Here is a 16,620-nt window from a genome sequence, read left to right on the forward strand (position 1 = left end):
CAAAAAAAGTAGATAAAAGTGTTAAACAAATTACAAAATTCAATCATTGCAACAAAGCTTCTATTTTTAGATTTGCTTATGCATGTAGATAGAATTAGACAAATAAATAACAACTGGAGATTTAAAAGAGAAATGGGGTAAATTTTAAACATACAGTCAATAAGATTTTGGAAATTGATTTCTATCTGACTGGAAGAAGAGTTTTTGATATGTGTGGTAAGAGAACTAATGGAGCCCAGCAGTGTGCCCTTCTTGCTTTGGCATACACTACCAGTTGTAAAACTAATCCTGCAGCTACCAGTTGTAAAACTAATTCTGTTTCTTTTACCAGGCAGCATTGTATCCCAGCTAAGAATATTGGTATTTGCAAGGTACAGACCTGGTTTAAGAATGTTTAAGAATGACATCTTCTCCAAGAGCCTGAAAAATTTACCCTACCATTCTGACCTGCAGCTCTCTCACCTATAACATGTAGATATTGCTACCTGCATTTAAGTTTAAATAATCTTAGGGTATTATTGTGATGGAGAAATAAAGCACTAAGTATAAATTTTACAGCAGAATGCCCAAAGCACAGTAGAAGAAAACAAACAGAAGACTGACTACTTTGAAGTTAAACAAATACGGTGTGAAATTCAACTACTTTGAAGATAAATAAAAATAGTATTTAAATATTTAGCATAGTATGAGTAAATACAGATTTTGTATGTCTTCTCCCTGCCCAACAATGGAAAGGATACAGAAAAGCCCTTGGTTTCTTATTTTTTGGTGGTCAAATATGTGTGTGTATGTACATAAATAACTGTGTTTGTATGTATATATGCATACATATATGCATACATATACATACATAAATACGATAAATATATTATCTCTCTCTCTCTCTCTCTCTCACACACACACCCACACACTTGTATTTCTACAGGGAAACAGAAACCAAAAACTAACTATGAAAAGGTTGCAAATATTTAAGAGAGTACCTCAAATTACTCAACCTTTTTTAAAATTATTTTTTAAGAGTAAATCAGGTCTTTTTTTTTTTTTTTTTTTTTTTTTTTTTTACATTCTCATGGAATTATGGTAGGCCCTTAGGGAGACATGGTAAAAATGTTTATTGGTATAAAGAAATTAAGGTATAGTCTGGAGACAAGTTCATAGATTTGGTGTGATTATGGTCTTACTTTTATATAAATTTCTACGTAAATATCCTACTTAATTTTCTACTGGATTTTTTTAGGTGTTTTTTTTTATTATTTTATTTTATTTTATTTGCTTGGGTATGGAACTTTTCAGAAATTTACTTCTTTTGTGAAGCCTCTGTTACAACCAGGATGCTCCATTGATGATTTGAACATAAAATCCTTAATATGTAGAAAGAAAAATCAGCCTTAAATTTTTCCAAGAGGTCTCATGTAAATTAATTTAATGTTGGTTATAATTTATTTTCATTAAGAGTTATCCATTCATTCAATATATATGTAGTATGTGCCTAATCCATAAAACAGATGTTGTGAGATAGTGGTTCAAGAAATATGTAATTTTAGAAATAATATTTTAATTTAAGAAATAGGTGTCAACAAATATAACTACATTGTAATATGATGATTTCTTGTTATTGGTCCAAGTATTCAAAGATTACAGTTGGAGTGTTTTACATTTCAGCAAAATTTTAGGCTGACTATAAAAAAGCTCAGTTACTTACCTCCCCCACTTCCTAATGTAACAAAGGAAAAGTCAATCTGAATTAAATCCTAAAATATATTTATCTTTTCTCAGTTGTCTTTATATATCCTTTAAATAAGTTAAAATGTATGGTAATAGGGTGTCTGAAAGAATTAAAAATACAATTATTTTAAAGTACTTTTTCAAAGTCTTTAAGTGCTTTAGGATGGGTCAATGGTACAATGGGTCAATGGGTACAAAGTTACAGTCAGATAGGAGGGATAAGTTATGGTGTTCTCCTCACCCCAGTTAGACTTGCTATAATCAAAAAGATGGAGAATAACAAAGGCTGGTGAGGATATGGAGAGAATGGAATGCTCCTGCACTGTTGGTTGGACCATAAATTAGTACAACCACTATGGAAAAGAGTGTGGAGGTTTCTCAAACAACTACAGACAGATCGTCCATATGATCCAGCAATCTCTCTTCTGGGTATATACACAAAGGAATGGAAATCATCATGTTGAAGGGATACCTGCACTCCCATGTGGACTGCAGTTCTGTTTATGATCGCCAAGACATAGAACCATGCTAAATGCCCATTGATGGAAGATTGAATAAGGAAAATGTAGTATATATACACCATGGAATGCTACTCTGCCATAAAAAAGAATGAAATCTTCCCATTTGCAACAGCATGGATGAACTTAGAGAAACTTAATGTTGAGTGAAATAAGCAAAGCACAGAGGGATAAATACCTCATGTGCTCACTCATAAGAGGGAGCTAAGAGAAAAAGAAGGAAGGAAAGAAAGACCACAGAAGTACATTAGACTTGCAGAGGGAGAAAGCATACCAAGGGATACAAAGTGGAGTAGGGAAAGGGGGATGGGGAGGGAGGTCGGGAATAATTGGGTGGGGGACATGGTACAATTGCAATTTGTGGTAATGGGCATGCTACCAATATGGATCTGGCCATCACATCTTGGGCACAAGTGGTGACAATCAGCTTTATATCTCATGAATACTCATAACCAATAAATTAAAAAGAAAAAAATATTCTCTTGCCACCAAAAAAAATAAAAGTTCAAGTGTTCTGCTGTACAGCATAGTGACTATCACTAATAATAATGTTTTGTATACTTTATTTTAACATTGCTAAAAAATTTAAAATTTCCTCCTTAGCTGATAAGAAATGATAAATATTTGAGATGATGGTATGCTAATTAGCCTGATTTGATCATTTCACAGTGCATACATGTATTGAAACATCACATGTGTCTGGTGAAAAAATAAAATAAAACTTAAAAAAAATACTATCCTTTAAAGTGTGTTTGATACGCTTTTATGGATTTCATTTATCCCTATTCCTAACTGAAACAGAGAGAGAGAGAAAATGTGTGTGTGTTTTATTCAGAAATATCTAATATTATTCTTCATTTTAGCAACAGACACTGATGGAGGAGAAGAGCAAAATCATTCGATCTTGAATTTGTTTGGTCTTTACCCCATAAATAATGGGGTTGAGCATAGGGGGCACCACCACATAGAGGTTGGCCACTAGGATGTGGATGTGGAGAGGAACAGTTTTACCTCCAAAGCGGTGGGCAAAAAATGAAAAGAATGCTGGGGTGTAGAACAGAAGCATGACACAGATGTGGGAGCCGCATGTGTTGAGGGCCTTGAATCTGGCAGCCCAGGAAGGAATCTGAAACACTGTGAAAAGGATCATTGTGTAGGATATAATGATGAACACTATGTCCAATCCTGTAGAGAGAAGGGCCACTGTTAGGCCATAAATGATGTTGACATTGATATTGTCACATGCCAATCTGGCAATGCCCATGTGCTCACAGTAGGAATGGGGAATGATGTTTCTTCCACAATATGTAAGTCGGTGTACCAGGAAGATGAATGGACAGCAAATGAAAAAGCTCCTGACCACAGCTGCTATGCCAGTCTTCCAAATGACCGAGGTGGTGAGGATGGTGGTATATCTCAGTGGATGACAGATGGCCACATAGCGGTCGAATGCCATGGCCAGGAGAATAGCAGATTCTGCCACGAAGATGAAATGAATGAAGAACATCTGAGACACACAGCTATCAAAGGATATACTCGTGGAATGGAACCAGAAGATGGCCAGCATCTTGGGGGCTGTGGCTGTGGAGAGCAGGACATCTGCAGAGGCAAGCATGGAAAGGAAGAGATGCATGGGCTCATGGAGACTGCACTCAGTCACGATCAGGAAGATCAGGAAGATATTGCCCACGACAGCCACAATGTACATAGAACAGATAGGGATGGAGATCCAGGCATGCAAGTCTTCTAGTCCTGGAATTCCAGTCAGGACATACCACACATCCTTGGAATTTGTGTGATTGTAAAAGGCAGGAGCCATCTGAGATGTACGTTACAGACCTAGTACCTTTAATACAAGACCACAGGGCTGAGGACTCAGGAGGACCACATTAGACCAAATGAGGTCTGATCAGAATTTTTTCTTTCTTATACTTTCTTCTGTGTGAAAAGACAGTAAGATAAATCAACTAGCCTAAAACTCTACTCCTTTTATTGACTAATTCATTCTCGCATCTTGAAAAAAGTTCTCATTTAATAACTGCTTAATATGGCATAGCACTTTGTGGAGTATACTATAAAGCAAATATATTTCACAGGCCTAGTTTCTTGTACTTTCAGGTTTAGTCTAACTTCTTAAAAGTAAATATAAAATGTTCACCTTGCAAAAAACAGGAAATTTCCCCCATGCTATACAGTCTCTGTTGTAAGATAAAGAATTTTAACACAGCAAAGCTGCTGGTTCAAAGACAAACAAGTTACTGATTGATATGTAAAGATATTGGGAAGCTGCTGCTAGGGAGAAGGAATGTTTGCTGAAATCAAGCTTTTGTGGGTGGATCACTTAAATTGCCTTATGAAATGTCATTTTGCTTGTTTTACTAAATGTTCCCAGCCAATATTGTTAAACTATAACCCCACCTATGTTCTCTTCCTGTAACTTCCTGGTCTGGAGAATAAATGCAGGAAGAGAACCTCAATTTGTGGTTAATTTCCGAAATGCAAGGAATACCTAGCTCTTGAGGGTTCCGGGAGATTAGCCACTTTGGGGTTCTTACTGCTCAGAAGAGATGGGCTTTGAGTAATCCTTTGTGGCTCTGTCACCCAGAGGAAGAGGCATGACAAATCCATTGGGGGCAAAGCAACAAAATGGTGCCCCATGTGAGGATGTTCTCCACAGATCAGAGACTGACCTGCCAAGCATTGGAGAGGAAAAGAACGTCTGATTCATCCTGGTAAGGGAGTGCCATTAAAGGGAGATGCATCCCAGTAAGGGAACACTGGTGGCTTTCGATTAGTGATTGCACGCCTGTGGCAGGTCAAAGTAAGATCTTTTCAACCCTGAAGGTATTTTTCCCTTCTCTTCACTTTTAAAATATGGATAATTCATTAACAAAAGGGGAGACTGAACATATATCACAACTCCAATGTCTCCTTAAAACAGCAGGGTGTAAGTAACTGAATGGCAGCTTGTAAAACTGTTAGTGGATATTAAACAACCATGTCCTTGATACCTCAAGGAAGGGAGCCTTAACATAAAAATTTGGGAACAAATTGATCACTGGTTAATTATGCATTGGGTCTCGTTAAGGCTTCCTACCTAACAACTAGAAACCTATGTCAAGTTGCTCTGAGACCTCTGTTCAAGACCTTAACAAAAAACTAAGACATGTTTATGTCACCAAAAAAGTATAAAACTTAATCTTTGCCAGTGACTGAGAGAACTTTAAATTAAACAGTCTAAACTAAAAAAAAGTTAATATGTCTTTGCACTGTTGGTATTGCTTGAGCATGCTTTTCTTTCTTATCAGCACAATGCTTCTCTCCTCTTTTAAAAGCAATGGTTCTTTTCTTAACTGCACATGCTACACTTTTTCGCTGAAGACTCTGGGGTTTTATGAAGAAAAGCAGTCATGGTGCCAACCAGACCCCTTTTGGGTCTACTCCTCTTTTCCTAAAAACCTCAAGAGTCAAATGGTTTCATCTTTGATTGGTGGCTCAGCTCTTGAGCTCAGTAACCCGTTTAAGAAACAAAAACTAGACTAAAATCTACCTGTTTAACTAGATGGTCTCAAATTTTCTGACATCCAGCTGGTTGTCTTAAACAGACTTCTAAATTCTCTTCTAGTCCCATCTAGGTATTTCTTCACAAAATCCTATGGTAGAATTCTATGCTATTTTCTTAAAAGGAAGAAAATCTCTGCATCTTCTTGAAAAGGCTTGCATACTTTGCTTTACAATGTAAATTTTTTACCTTGCTTTCTTTAAAACAGGGTCACAATCTAAACCTGACTCTCCTTTTTACTAGTGAGCTTTTTTATTACATTTTAAACAAAACCAATAAGACCCTTATTTGTTTTTGTTGTTTATTTCTGCATATATGTGTATGTAAGCTGTATGTTATGTCTATATGTTCATGTTTGTGTGTGTATTTGTGTGTCTACATGGTACCAAATTGGCTTATAATTAATGCACGCTCATTAAATAAATAAGTATACTTTTCAAGTCCACGTGACTTAAATTTTCTAAAGTTTTGACAAAATAAAAATATTTTCAAAATTTGATTTAAACCTTTTACCTAAATCTATCTCTGGGTCAATATGTCTCCTCGTTATCTCAGCTCTGCCTCCTGGCCATGCTGGGAGAAACAATATCTTTTTGACATTATCTTTGTGAATACTGACCTCTGTATCTCTGGATTCCACTTGGCTCTAAATGCCACGCGGAAACCTGGGACCCAAAATAGCTAGTGAAAAAAAACAAAAAAAACACAAAGAAACCCATGCGCAATATCACATAGGCCCTAGTTAACATGAACTGATAAGGGAATATATTTAATACACCAAGTTTTTTGGCTGAAAAACCATAAATATTTATTTGGTAAAAATAGCTAAAATTCAAACTGGGCTTTGTGTAATCTGCTCTGACAAATGGACGACTATTTACTAACCTGTATGTGTAAAAATGTTCTCATCAGCACACCTTGCTGACTGTGCTTATTCACCAAACAAGATTACTAAAGGTCTTTTCACTTAACTTCTTTTGATACAAAGTTGTAAAAGGTTTTCTTTGTCCTTTAGATAACTGGTTTAAAAAACTTATTTCATGATAAGTTCTTGTGCTCTCTGCCTTAGAAACTCTTTGTCACTTCGGTTTTATTTTTTGTAGTAATTTGTGATCTTATTCAACTAAATGTTTTAAGCCTTTTGTTCTTTAACAAAACTTTGCAATACCAAATTCTGAAAGCTCAACATTTTAATTTTAACTTTGAGGAGTTCCAAGGGCCCTGGAGCTTCTCAAAGGATATATAAAAGATGTATCCAAACTAATTGGCTTATTTAATAAATTGAACTCTATGGGAAAGCATTGTCAGTACTAAAATGTTATTAATATGTGTTCCCAAATCTTGTAAGGTTCTTAAAAATCTGGGTCTTGATATAAACGCTACCAGTCATAATCTTGGTTCAATTATAATTTTAAAATGTTATATCTTCAAATACTTCATGAAAAAACTCTGATAGGTACAGTTTCCTGACAAACTTTGAGTTCATACCTTTAAACTAAATTTCCAAAATTCTAATGAAGATACTGATGGGTTTGTGAAATTGTTCATAAAGGTCAAAACAACAAAAGTTAATTAGTGAACTAGTTAAAAAGAATTATGGTTTTTTGCAATTTCCTTATTTTGAAACACTGCTGGTTCTCTTAATGTTTTGTTTTCCAGATTTAAGAAATCTCTCTTTTAAGCTATCTATAACTGACAACAATTTTGTAAAATATCATTTAAGACAAAAGTAAAGCATTTGTTTTCTCCCTATTTGATTCCCCCCAAATTTAATAACTTTAAGTATCTTTATGATTATTATGACAATGTGGCTATTTTTATAAGTTCAATAAAAATTCACTCTCTCTCTTTATAACAGGATATAATTTAAAACTTTAGTTATAAGATAGCATGTCTCACCTAACTGCTGCTTCATCCCTGACATGGGACCAGACAACCTAAAAATCAGCATTCCCAGCATGGAGATATCTATACAAAAAAAGTAAGACCTTTTCAATCAAGATATTGATCATCAATGCTTTTATGAGGAATGCCTTTATCATTAAGGGGGAAATAACATCTTCTCTACAAAAGCAGTTCTCTAAATTTTTTCAGCCTTAAAGAGGGTGTTTGTAACTTGGATGAGACATCCTGTTCTTAAACAAAAGATTTGTAATCAATCAAAAAATTTCACAAAAGACTAGATGCTTTAAAAACAGTAATGTCCTGGACAGGTGAACACTGACAAACTCTCTGGACTCAATCAATTATTATGTGGAGCAGAATCCCATTCTGGAGTTTCAACAACTGGTAATTACACTTCAATTCACAGCACCTGGAATGATGCCCGTTCAACAGCTCTGGGAGATGACATCATCAGTCCTCACCTGAAGTAAATTAAAAGGACTTGCCATGCTAAATGATACTAACTTTGCTTTAGCAAAATGCTTTGTCTTAACTGTAAAAACCCGACCTATAGCTTTTGCTTTTTCTTTTAAATAAATAAAATGGGGGAGATGTGCAGTATACTACAAAGCAAATATATTTCACAGGGCCTAGTTTCTTGTCCTTTCAGGTTTAGTCTAACTTCTTAAAAGTACATATAAAATGTTCACCTTGCAAAAAATAGAAAATTTTCTGCAGGTTATATATAGTCTCTGTTGTAAGATAAAGAATTGTAACACAGCAAGGCTGCTGGTTCAAACACAAACAAGTTACTGATTGATATGTAAAGATACTGGGAAGCTGCTCTAGGAAGAAGGAATGTTTGCTGAGGTCAAGCTTTTGTGGGTGGATCACTTAAATTGCCTTAGGGAATGTCATTTTGCTTGTTTTACTAAATGTTACCAGCCTATGTTGTTAAACTATAACCCCACCTGTGTTCTCTCCCTGTTACTTCCTGGTCTGGAGAATAAATGCAGGAAGAGAACCCCAATTTGTGGTTAATTTCCCAAATGGAAGCAATGCCTTGCTCTTGAGGGTTCCAGGAGATTAACCACTTCGGGGCTTTTCACTGCTCAGAAGAGATGGGCTTTGAGTAATCCTTTGCAGCTCCGTCACCCAGGGGAAGAGGGGTGACATATCCATGGGGGACAAAGCAACAGCACTTTACATATATTAACTTACTAAATATTCACAACAGCCTGTTGAAAAGAGCTTACAATAACCCATGTCATGTATACTGTTATTCTTCCAAATGAAAAAAGAAAAAAAAAAAAAAAGTCCTACAGACTTTCAGCCTCTTTCTCTAGGTCCTACAGGGCTCAAAGTCAGGCAAGGTAAATCTGGAAGCTCTGATCTTAACCACCATCCAATACTGCCCACCAAGACAAAACTAGATGCAAAAATATAGCATCAGATTTTTCACTGACTATGTCCCTGAGGAAAATATATATACATTAAATTGATTTGTACTGCCCATGGAAGAAGGAGGGATTATGTTTGACAAAATTTAGATTTCAAGAAATATAGCACAGATGCTCTATTCCACATTCATTGACCACTGACTTAATGCTAACTCTATGCTAGCCATGGAGGACATACAGGTGAATTAAATCAATTTCCATGTACCAGTCAATCAATTTCTCCAAACTGTCAGATGAGACATTAAAATCTAAACTATTAGCAATGTCAAACTGAGCTGGGATCTTTTGTGTATATGGTTAGTATTATTCTATTCCACTTAGATCACTAATTGAACATTAAACAATACACAGTACGTGCAACTATCACCACAGCAGCAAATATCTTAATGTTTTCACATTATAAAGCAGGAGTGCATAGCCCTTCAACAAAGGGAAAGGGGAGTAATTTACTGATTACTAGTTCCAAAGGAATGTGAATAGAAGCAAGGGCAATGTTGGGTAAAAAGGTAGGTTAGAAGGTAACACTAGGATAGGGAATCTATACCTCTATCTATGTATATCTATATCTATATAGAGGTATATTTATAGAAATAAACATGAGTGCAGATGTAATATATCCACATTATGAAATATGTGAATGCCAATTGTCTTCTATACTCCTCCAGTCCCCATTCTCAAATAAAAGATGGCTAAAGTTCTTATTTTTCAAGACAGTACATGGGCTTAAGACATGACTACCTCTTCATTCCTTCATTCCATTGCAGTTCAGTATACTAACCATTGTACAATATAGTCTTGCAACTTGAATTCAATTTTTTATTAAGTGTTAAATATCTTGATCTCACATTTTATATGATTGAAATGTTTGGACCATTTTGTTTGAGTTACAGCTTAGAATATATAACATCCACATGGTCAGCCAATTTGGCCTTGCTTTACATTGGCATACAATTTTTTAAAAATATTGTAATAAAATATTAAGGTCTTTAAGTCTGTGGATCTATTTTGTTTACATAATACTACTGTTTAATCATTTAACATATAGCTGACACTGAATATTTTTAAGTGGGATTTTGATGTTTCAAAGGGAGAAAAAGAGAATTAATTCTGAAGCATGTCTGACACAGATTTATGCAAGAGCCATGCATGTGTGTGAAGAGTAATCACAGGGTAAAGGATAGGGTTGCAGTGAGTCAGGACAATAGGGTTGGGGGAAAGAGAGTCTAAGTGAAGGAAACACAGAAATAGAGGTAAGAGGGAAAAAACCCAAAATTTTGCAGGTTTTCTTTTAACTTTGGTAGGTATCTTTTGGGACACCAATGATATTTTGTTTTATTTTTCACTGTAACATTATCACCTGTGATAACCCACATGATAGGCCTGGGCTCCATGTATCATTATTCTATGATATTACTGATGGCATAGTCTGACTATATCATGAATATATGCACAGAAGCAGTATGGGGTAACAGAAACAGTGTGGTTCTAGGGATACATATAATTGGATTTAAATCCAGGCTAAATCATATTCTAGCTGAATGGGCCTGGGAAAGTTACTTAATTTGAATGTTAGTCTCCTAGCTTGCAAAATACCTAAAAATAAGTATCAATTAAAAATTCCAGTGAATTCTGAAGGTAGCATTTAGGATGGTAGCTGAATAAATCAGATATATTTTTATACCCAAAACGGATGATATTAAGGGACTTGTAAAATTGTCATCTTTAAAATCAGAATAATTGCTTCTTTGAGCAAGTTTAACTTTCTGGACTTCAGGCTTATGATTTGCTATAGTGAGACTGAATTGGTTCAGGGTAGTCATAAAGAACAAGACATTTTATTATACAGGTCACATGATATCAATTGGTAATTTTCACCCTGAATCTGTCATTTTACTTTTACAAGGTATTGACAGTTCAGCACACTGACGATCACAAAGGTTTTGCAATGGAATTTCATTCCTGCCCTACCGCCAATGCATCGTCATTGTTACATAGAGAAAGAGTTAAAGTATTAGTTTCAGCTTTTTAATCTGCTCCTAGTTTAGCACCTGATGAATACTCAGTAAATTTTATAGAAAAAAAATGCATGCATGTACATATGTGTGTGTATGTGTGTGTGTGTATACAAATTATTCTTAACTATTAAAACTGTTTAATCATTGCGCCTTGTTTTTAGCTACTGAGATATCGTTTCTTTGCATCTATGCATAAGATTCAGATCTGCATATCAAAGATGATCATTGTGTAAACATATTCTCAACAGAAAAAAAGTTATTTTTAACAGATGACTGAATTAATTAAAAAAACAAAAAGATAGTGCAATGGCAGATCAACTCCAGCTAAAGCCAAGTCCAGTACCCCATATATCAGAACTGAGGAAAATGTGAGATGATTAAGCTCTTGGAAGAATAACCAGCTTCTGCAGTTTGCTGGTAGTTTTTTTCTGGTATCATTTTCTACATGACTTCATTAAGTATAACTTAGTCTACTTACCTGTATATTTTTAGGATCCTGAAGATATTTAACCAGTTGAGAGAAGAAAGATTAAATTCAAGGAGATGTCCAAAACACAGATAAGAAATCTAGAACTGTCTATTTATACCACTTTCTAGGCATCTCTTGGGCCCAATATTTTCAGCCCCAGAGGATTGAATCTTATTTCTCCTATGCAAGGAGGTGACTCAGAGTTGGTTCTGGTATTTAGTCCACAGGGAGAACTATCCTTGCTTTTATTTCTTCTCTAATTTGTGCAACTTTTTCTCTGGCTGTCACTCTCAGACACCCAAGTTAACACATACAACTACATATCCAGGTCTTCTTTGCATGTCCGACTCATGCTATTGCAGGCATATCCTGTTCCCATGGAGTCATCTGCAAATATAGTTGACAGTTCCATATATGGAAGGATTTTATGCTTGTTAGAAGGCTCCTAAAAGATTATCTCATTTGTTTTCTTTGACATTTTAAAGCTCCTTGTCCTGCCTTTTCTTCTATTGGTCACGTGGTAAGACTGATCAGCATCAGAAGGGTCCAGAAATGCCTGTCAGCTACTCTAGAGATTCCTTTCAGCCTTTGGAAAACATTTTAATGAGTGATACAGATAGAAGAAAAAAGAGATAAAGACAAGTTCTATGGTATTTATGAGAAATGAAACTGACTCCATGTAGATGAGTTAAGCTGGAAGATATTTTCTCATTAACTTCTCTCAACTGGAATCATCCAAATAGTCATGATTTTCTGGTATTTATTAAGGACTCCCTAAAAACTTTTTCACCCATATTAGTAGAACTTCCCTAGAAATATGATGTTTAACCATCATCTGATTTTAATTGGATTATCAATGTTAGGCAAGTGCCCAAATCTCCTAGTCAGTTATCTAGACATCCCTGTGCTCTGTGGCTAAGAAAGGTGGTATGTAAGCATGAGTGCTAAATGGAGAGAGAGACACTTAATGTTCCCTGTGTTTCAAATGCTTCCCATCCAAAAGTCTTGAAACTATGAATGGTAGTTAATCAGATAGCATCTCCTTGCAGTTTGGGACATAAAAAAGGAACAGTACTTATCTAATTGTATGGCTTTGCAGATAACTTATTCTGATACTTTCAAATTGGAATTCTATAGATCTAGTTGTCCCCTCCCCTTAAAGATTCATAAATTCTACTTTTCATCAAAATTTTTTGGTAGATAATGATGTCAGATACATATAATAAGCAACAAGGCATTAATCCAGCCTGTTGCTAGTTTGAAAGTTACCTACAGTAATATCCTAGGCAGATGAATTGATCGTTATTCATGACCTTCAATACATTTAGCTTCTCTTACAGAGATCTGCAGTCCATCTTCTAAAGTCCTTGGGTCACATATTTTGGAAAAATATTTTTCCAGATTTTAGAAAATTTCATGATCATATTCTTGATATTACCAAAAAGTGTCACTGGAGTCTTAGCTAGCTCCTTATAATCATACAGATATTTCTACGGAAAACATACAAATATTTAACTATGTAGAATAAATAAAGATTTTAAATATCCTCACACCAGTTTATGTCAGATTTTTACCATCACTTTACATCAGGTTGTGCTGCCAAAAGATTCAGTTTTCAAATTTCTACAGATTTCAAAAAAATGGATAAGGGATTAGGCCTCTGTTAACTAAAATAGTGGTAGAAATTTTTTGAGCCTATTATTTTTTTCTGTAAATTAAGGATGTTGGAATGGTTGGGATTTAAGCTATAATTCTGCTTTAACATGTAAAATTATTCAGATTGAGCTGAGCTTAGATAGTTGTTTTACAGGTGAAATCAAACCCTGAATGCTAGAATTTCAACCTAAAAGTAGACGAGAGAAGATCAAATGAACCTTTCACCTTACTATAGGTAAGTAGGTAAGTAAATAGGGAAAGTCCAATAGAGGAGTAAAAGATGGTCCTTATTTTGAACAAGCAATTTAAATATAACTGGATCCCTGCTTTCTTCTCATTTGTGAGCTAATGCAGCTGTGAGTTGGTGCCAGAAAAGAGAGTAGAACTATTAATTTATTTTCTTTTCATTTGCAGTCTGTAGAGTTTCTCAGTGGTTGGGAGCAGTATTTCTGGAGTCTTGTGGTTTTCTCAAAGTACTTTGTCCTGCCACACTGAAGAATAGTTTTATTCTGTCCAGGTGAAGTTGGAGAGCCACTTTAGAGAGGATCTTCATCTGAGAAGAATCACTAATTAGTATTTCTTAGTTTTGCTAATGTTAGGTTATTAGGTAACCCGTTTTGAGGAAGGATATACCGAGGACCTTCCTTTAAGTCTCGAGGAGGTTTATGCTCTTTCTAATATATCATAATATCTTTGTTGTCCATGGACGAATTTGCACGGAGACTAACATGACTGCTTGTACTGAAAGAAACATACTTCAATCCTTTGTCTTGTGGTTTTGTTGTTTCAATTTTATATATTTTATTTGGTTTTGATTAATTACAAAAGTAATGTATGCCCATTATAACAAGTCAAAAAATAAAAGATATGTAATGTAAACATTAATAACCATCTCTTTCTTTTTCTTATAATATTCAGTATGATTAAGGTGGGATGAATCATTTCATTCCTCTTTATGCTCAAAGAAACATGAAACTTTTGTCTAAGTGTGTGTTGTCCTAGTGGCAAAACACTAAATGTTTTATTTAGCATGTTAATTTATTTCACTTAATACATTGTGAACATTCCTCAATTCAATAAATATTTTATTTCATTCTCTGTGACAGTTGCTTAATGCTAAGAAGCTGGATGTACCATAATTTATTCACTATTTTTCTATTCGTAAACATTCAGATTTGATTGAGAAATAATGATCAGGAAAGAAGGATACAATGGAATATAGGGATTGATGTTTTTCAATGCTGAGATATCTTAACAGAGTAACAGGTGGAGAATGATACATACTATTAAAGAAAGTGAATTAAGTAATATAGTATACAAAAAGCATTTAGTTAATAGTTTTTCTCAAATTTATACTAGTATGTTCATGTGTCATAGAGAATATTCAGTGTGGAATATAATTATAGTGGAAATGAATACCTAATCATCAGTTGATGGACATATTACTCACCCACAAAAAAAGAATGGATTTCTGCCATTTGCAACAACATGGATGAGCATAGAGAAAATTATGTTAAGTGAAATAAGCCAGGGACAGAAAGAAAAATACTGCATGTTCTCACTTATATATAGAAGCTAAAATAGTTGATCTCACGAAGTAGAGAGTAGAATAGTGGTTACTAGAGACTGGTAAGGGGAATCATAGATACAAAATAATAGAGAGATAGGAAGACCTAGTGTTCTACAGCGATGTAAGGAGACTACAGTCAACATCAAATTACTGTGTAACTTCAAGTAGCTCACTAAGGGGATGTTTATTGTTCCCAACACAGAGATGATAAATATTTGAGATGACGGATATGCTAAATATCCAGATACGATCATTGCTCACTGTATAAATGTACCCAAATATATTGTACTCCATAAATATATATAATTATCATGGACAAATTAAAAAAAATAAATGTAAAGGAAAAAAATTCAGAAACAGAAATAGATTAGAGGTTACCAGAAATGGGGGCAGGGGGAGAATAATGAGAAGTCATTGCTTGTTGAGCACAGAGTTTACATTTAGGATGACGGAAACGTTTGGAAAGAGAGAGGTAGCGGTTACACAGCATTGTAAATGTAATTAATTCCAAGCAATTGTATGTTTAAAATGCTTAAAATGGCAGTCCTTATGCTGTCTATGTTTGGCAACAAGAAATAAATAAATAAATAAATAAGCATAAAATAAATAATAATAATAACAAAATAAAAATTAAAAAAAACTCTAGTAAAAGTTAATTGAAAAATAATAAATAAATAACCTAATTAGAAGATTGAAGAAAACATGATATGACATATGAAGATACAAGGAACAAACTGTAGTCTGACAAAATCAGGTTTATTGACTCATTTCAATGGGAAAGAGAGCATACCAGAGAAGACAGAGGCATTCCTCAATCAAAAAAAAAAAAAAAAAAAATTGACTGTTATTACAGGATTCTCAATAAGGATGAAATTTAGCTAAACTTTAAATAAAGTCATGATTTGATCAACTTAAAGCAAAACAGGGCTATTTGAAGGGGTTCAGGTTTGAACTGCAAAGTGTAATGTGGAAAGCCATGTTCAGGTATTCCTTCTTTGAAGCTCTGCACCTGAGTTGTAAACCAAGGCTGCTCCTTTGTGTCAAAGTGGCATATATTTCCTAAGAAAAGTGGAATGTTTTATTTCTCTCAATATAATTTAGTACAGCAAAGCTTTTGATACTCTTTGATTATAGAAATCAGTCTCCCCTTGAGCAAGAAATCAGTAATTTCCCAAAGAAAGGGATTATTAAAACATATTACAGTTGTAGCTTGTCCTTGAAAGGATTATAGTTTCCTGTTAACTTTGGAACAGATTTTATCCATAATTTTTATTCTTGCCTTATGAATGGCAAAGTAAATGTTTGATATACTATTATTATTATTATTTTATTTTCTCAATAAATTATTATTATTTAATATACTCTATTTTATTATAACATTATTTCTCAATAATTTTTTTTTTAAAAAAATTTTTCTAGATATATTAAATTTTCTGAGTTATTTTGCTTCAGGTACTCAGGTATATGATAAGCTCTTTCAATGCAAAAGTTAATTTTTGTTTCTTTTTGTTTTCAGAAATACTTCATAAATTATAATTTTAATTTTAGTATTGTTTTGTTTTGCTTTTTTGTTGTTGTTGTTTTTGTCTTTGGTTTTGCTTTTTCAGGAAATCCATTTATACACATTGGACTTTTTTGTCTTTTCTGTGTCAATCACTCATCCTTATACAACCAACTTTCTCTTTGGTTCGTTGTTCTTATTCCTTTCTAATTCCCATTAATATGTTTTCACTATTCTCTTATAAATTGTGGAAAACAATC

At 34.2% G+C, this 16,620-nt stretch overlaps 1 protein-coding gene across 1 annotated transcript; it reads right to left on the minus strand.

The window, feature by feature from the left end:
- Window positions 1-3,102: 3,102 nt before the first annotated feature.
- Window positions 3,103-15,349, minus strand: LOC134376341 (olfactory receptor 52Z1P-like). Its single transcript, XM_063094926.1, has 3 exons — window positions 15,238-15,349; window positions 9,628-9,673; window positions 3,103-4,006 (listed from the first exon to the last, which is right to left on the minus strand). Exons 1-3 carry the CDS (start codon window positions 15,347-15,349, stop codon window positions 3,103-3,105), a joined length of 1,062 nt encoding a protein of 353 aa, XP_062950996.1.
- Between the last annotated feature and the right edge of the window lie 1,271 nt (window positions 15,350-16,620).

Source organism: Cynocephalus volans, chromosome 4 (genome assembly GCF_027409185.1).
Source record: "Cynocephalus volans isolate mCynVol1 chromosome 4, mCynVol1.pri, whole genome shotgun sequence".
Classification (NCBI taxonomy): Eukaryota; Metazoa; Chordata; class Mammalia; order Dermoptera; family Cynocephalidae; genus Cynocephalus; species Cynocephalus volans.

Coding starts and splice junctions, on each gene's coding strand:
- LOC134376341 (XM_063094926.1), bottom strand. CDS start 15,349: ATGCTGTGTAACCGCTACCTCTCTCTTTCCAAACGTTTCCGTCATCCT. Junction 9,674..15,237: donor TCCCCCTGCCCCCATTTCTG/GTAACCTCTAAT, acceptor TCCCTATCCTAG/TGTTACCTTCTAACCTACCT. Junction 4,007..9,627: donor CCAACATTGCCCTTGCTTCT/ATTCACATTCCT, acceptor GTATGTCCTGAC/TGGAATTCCAGGACTAGAAG.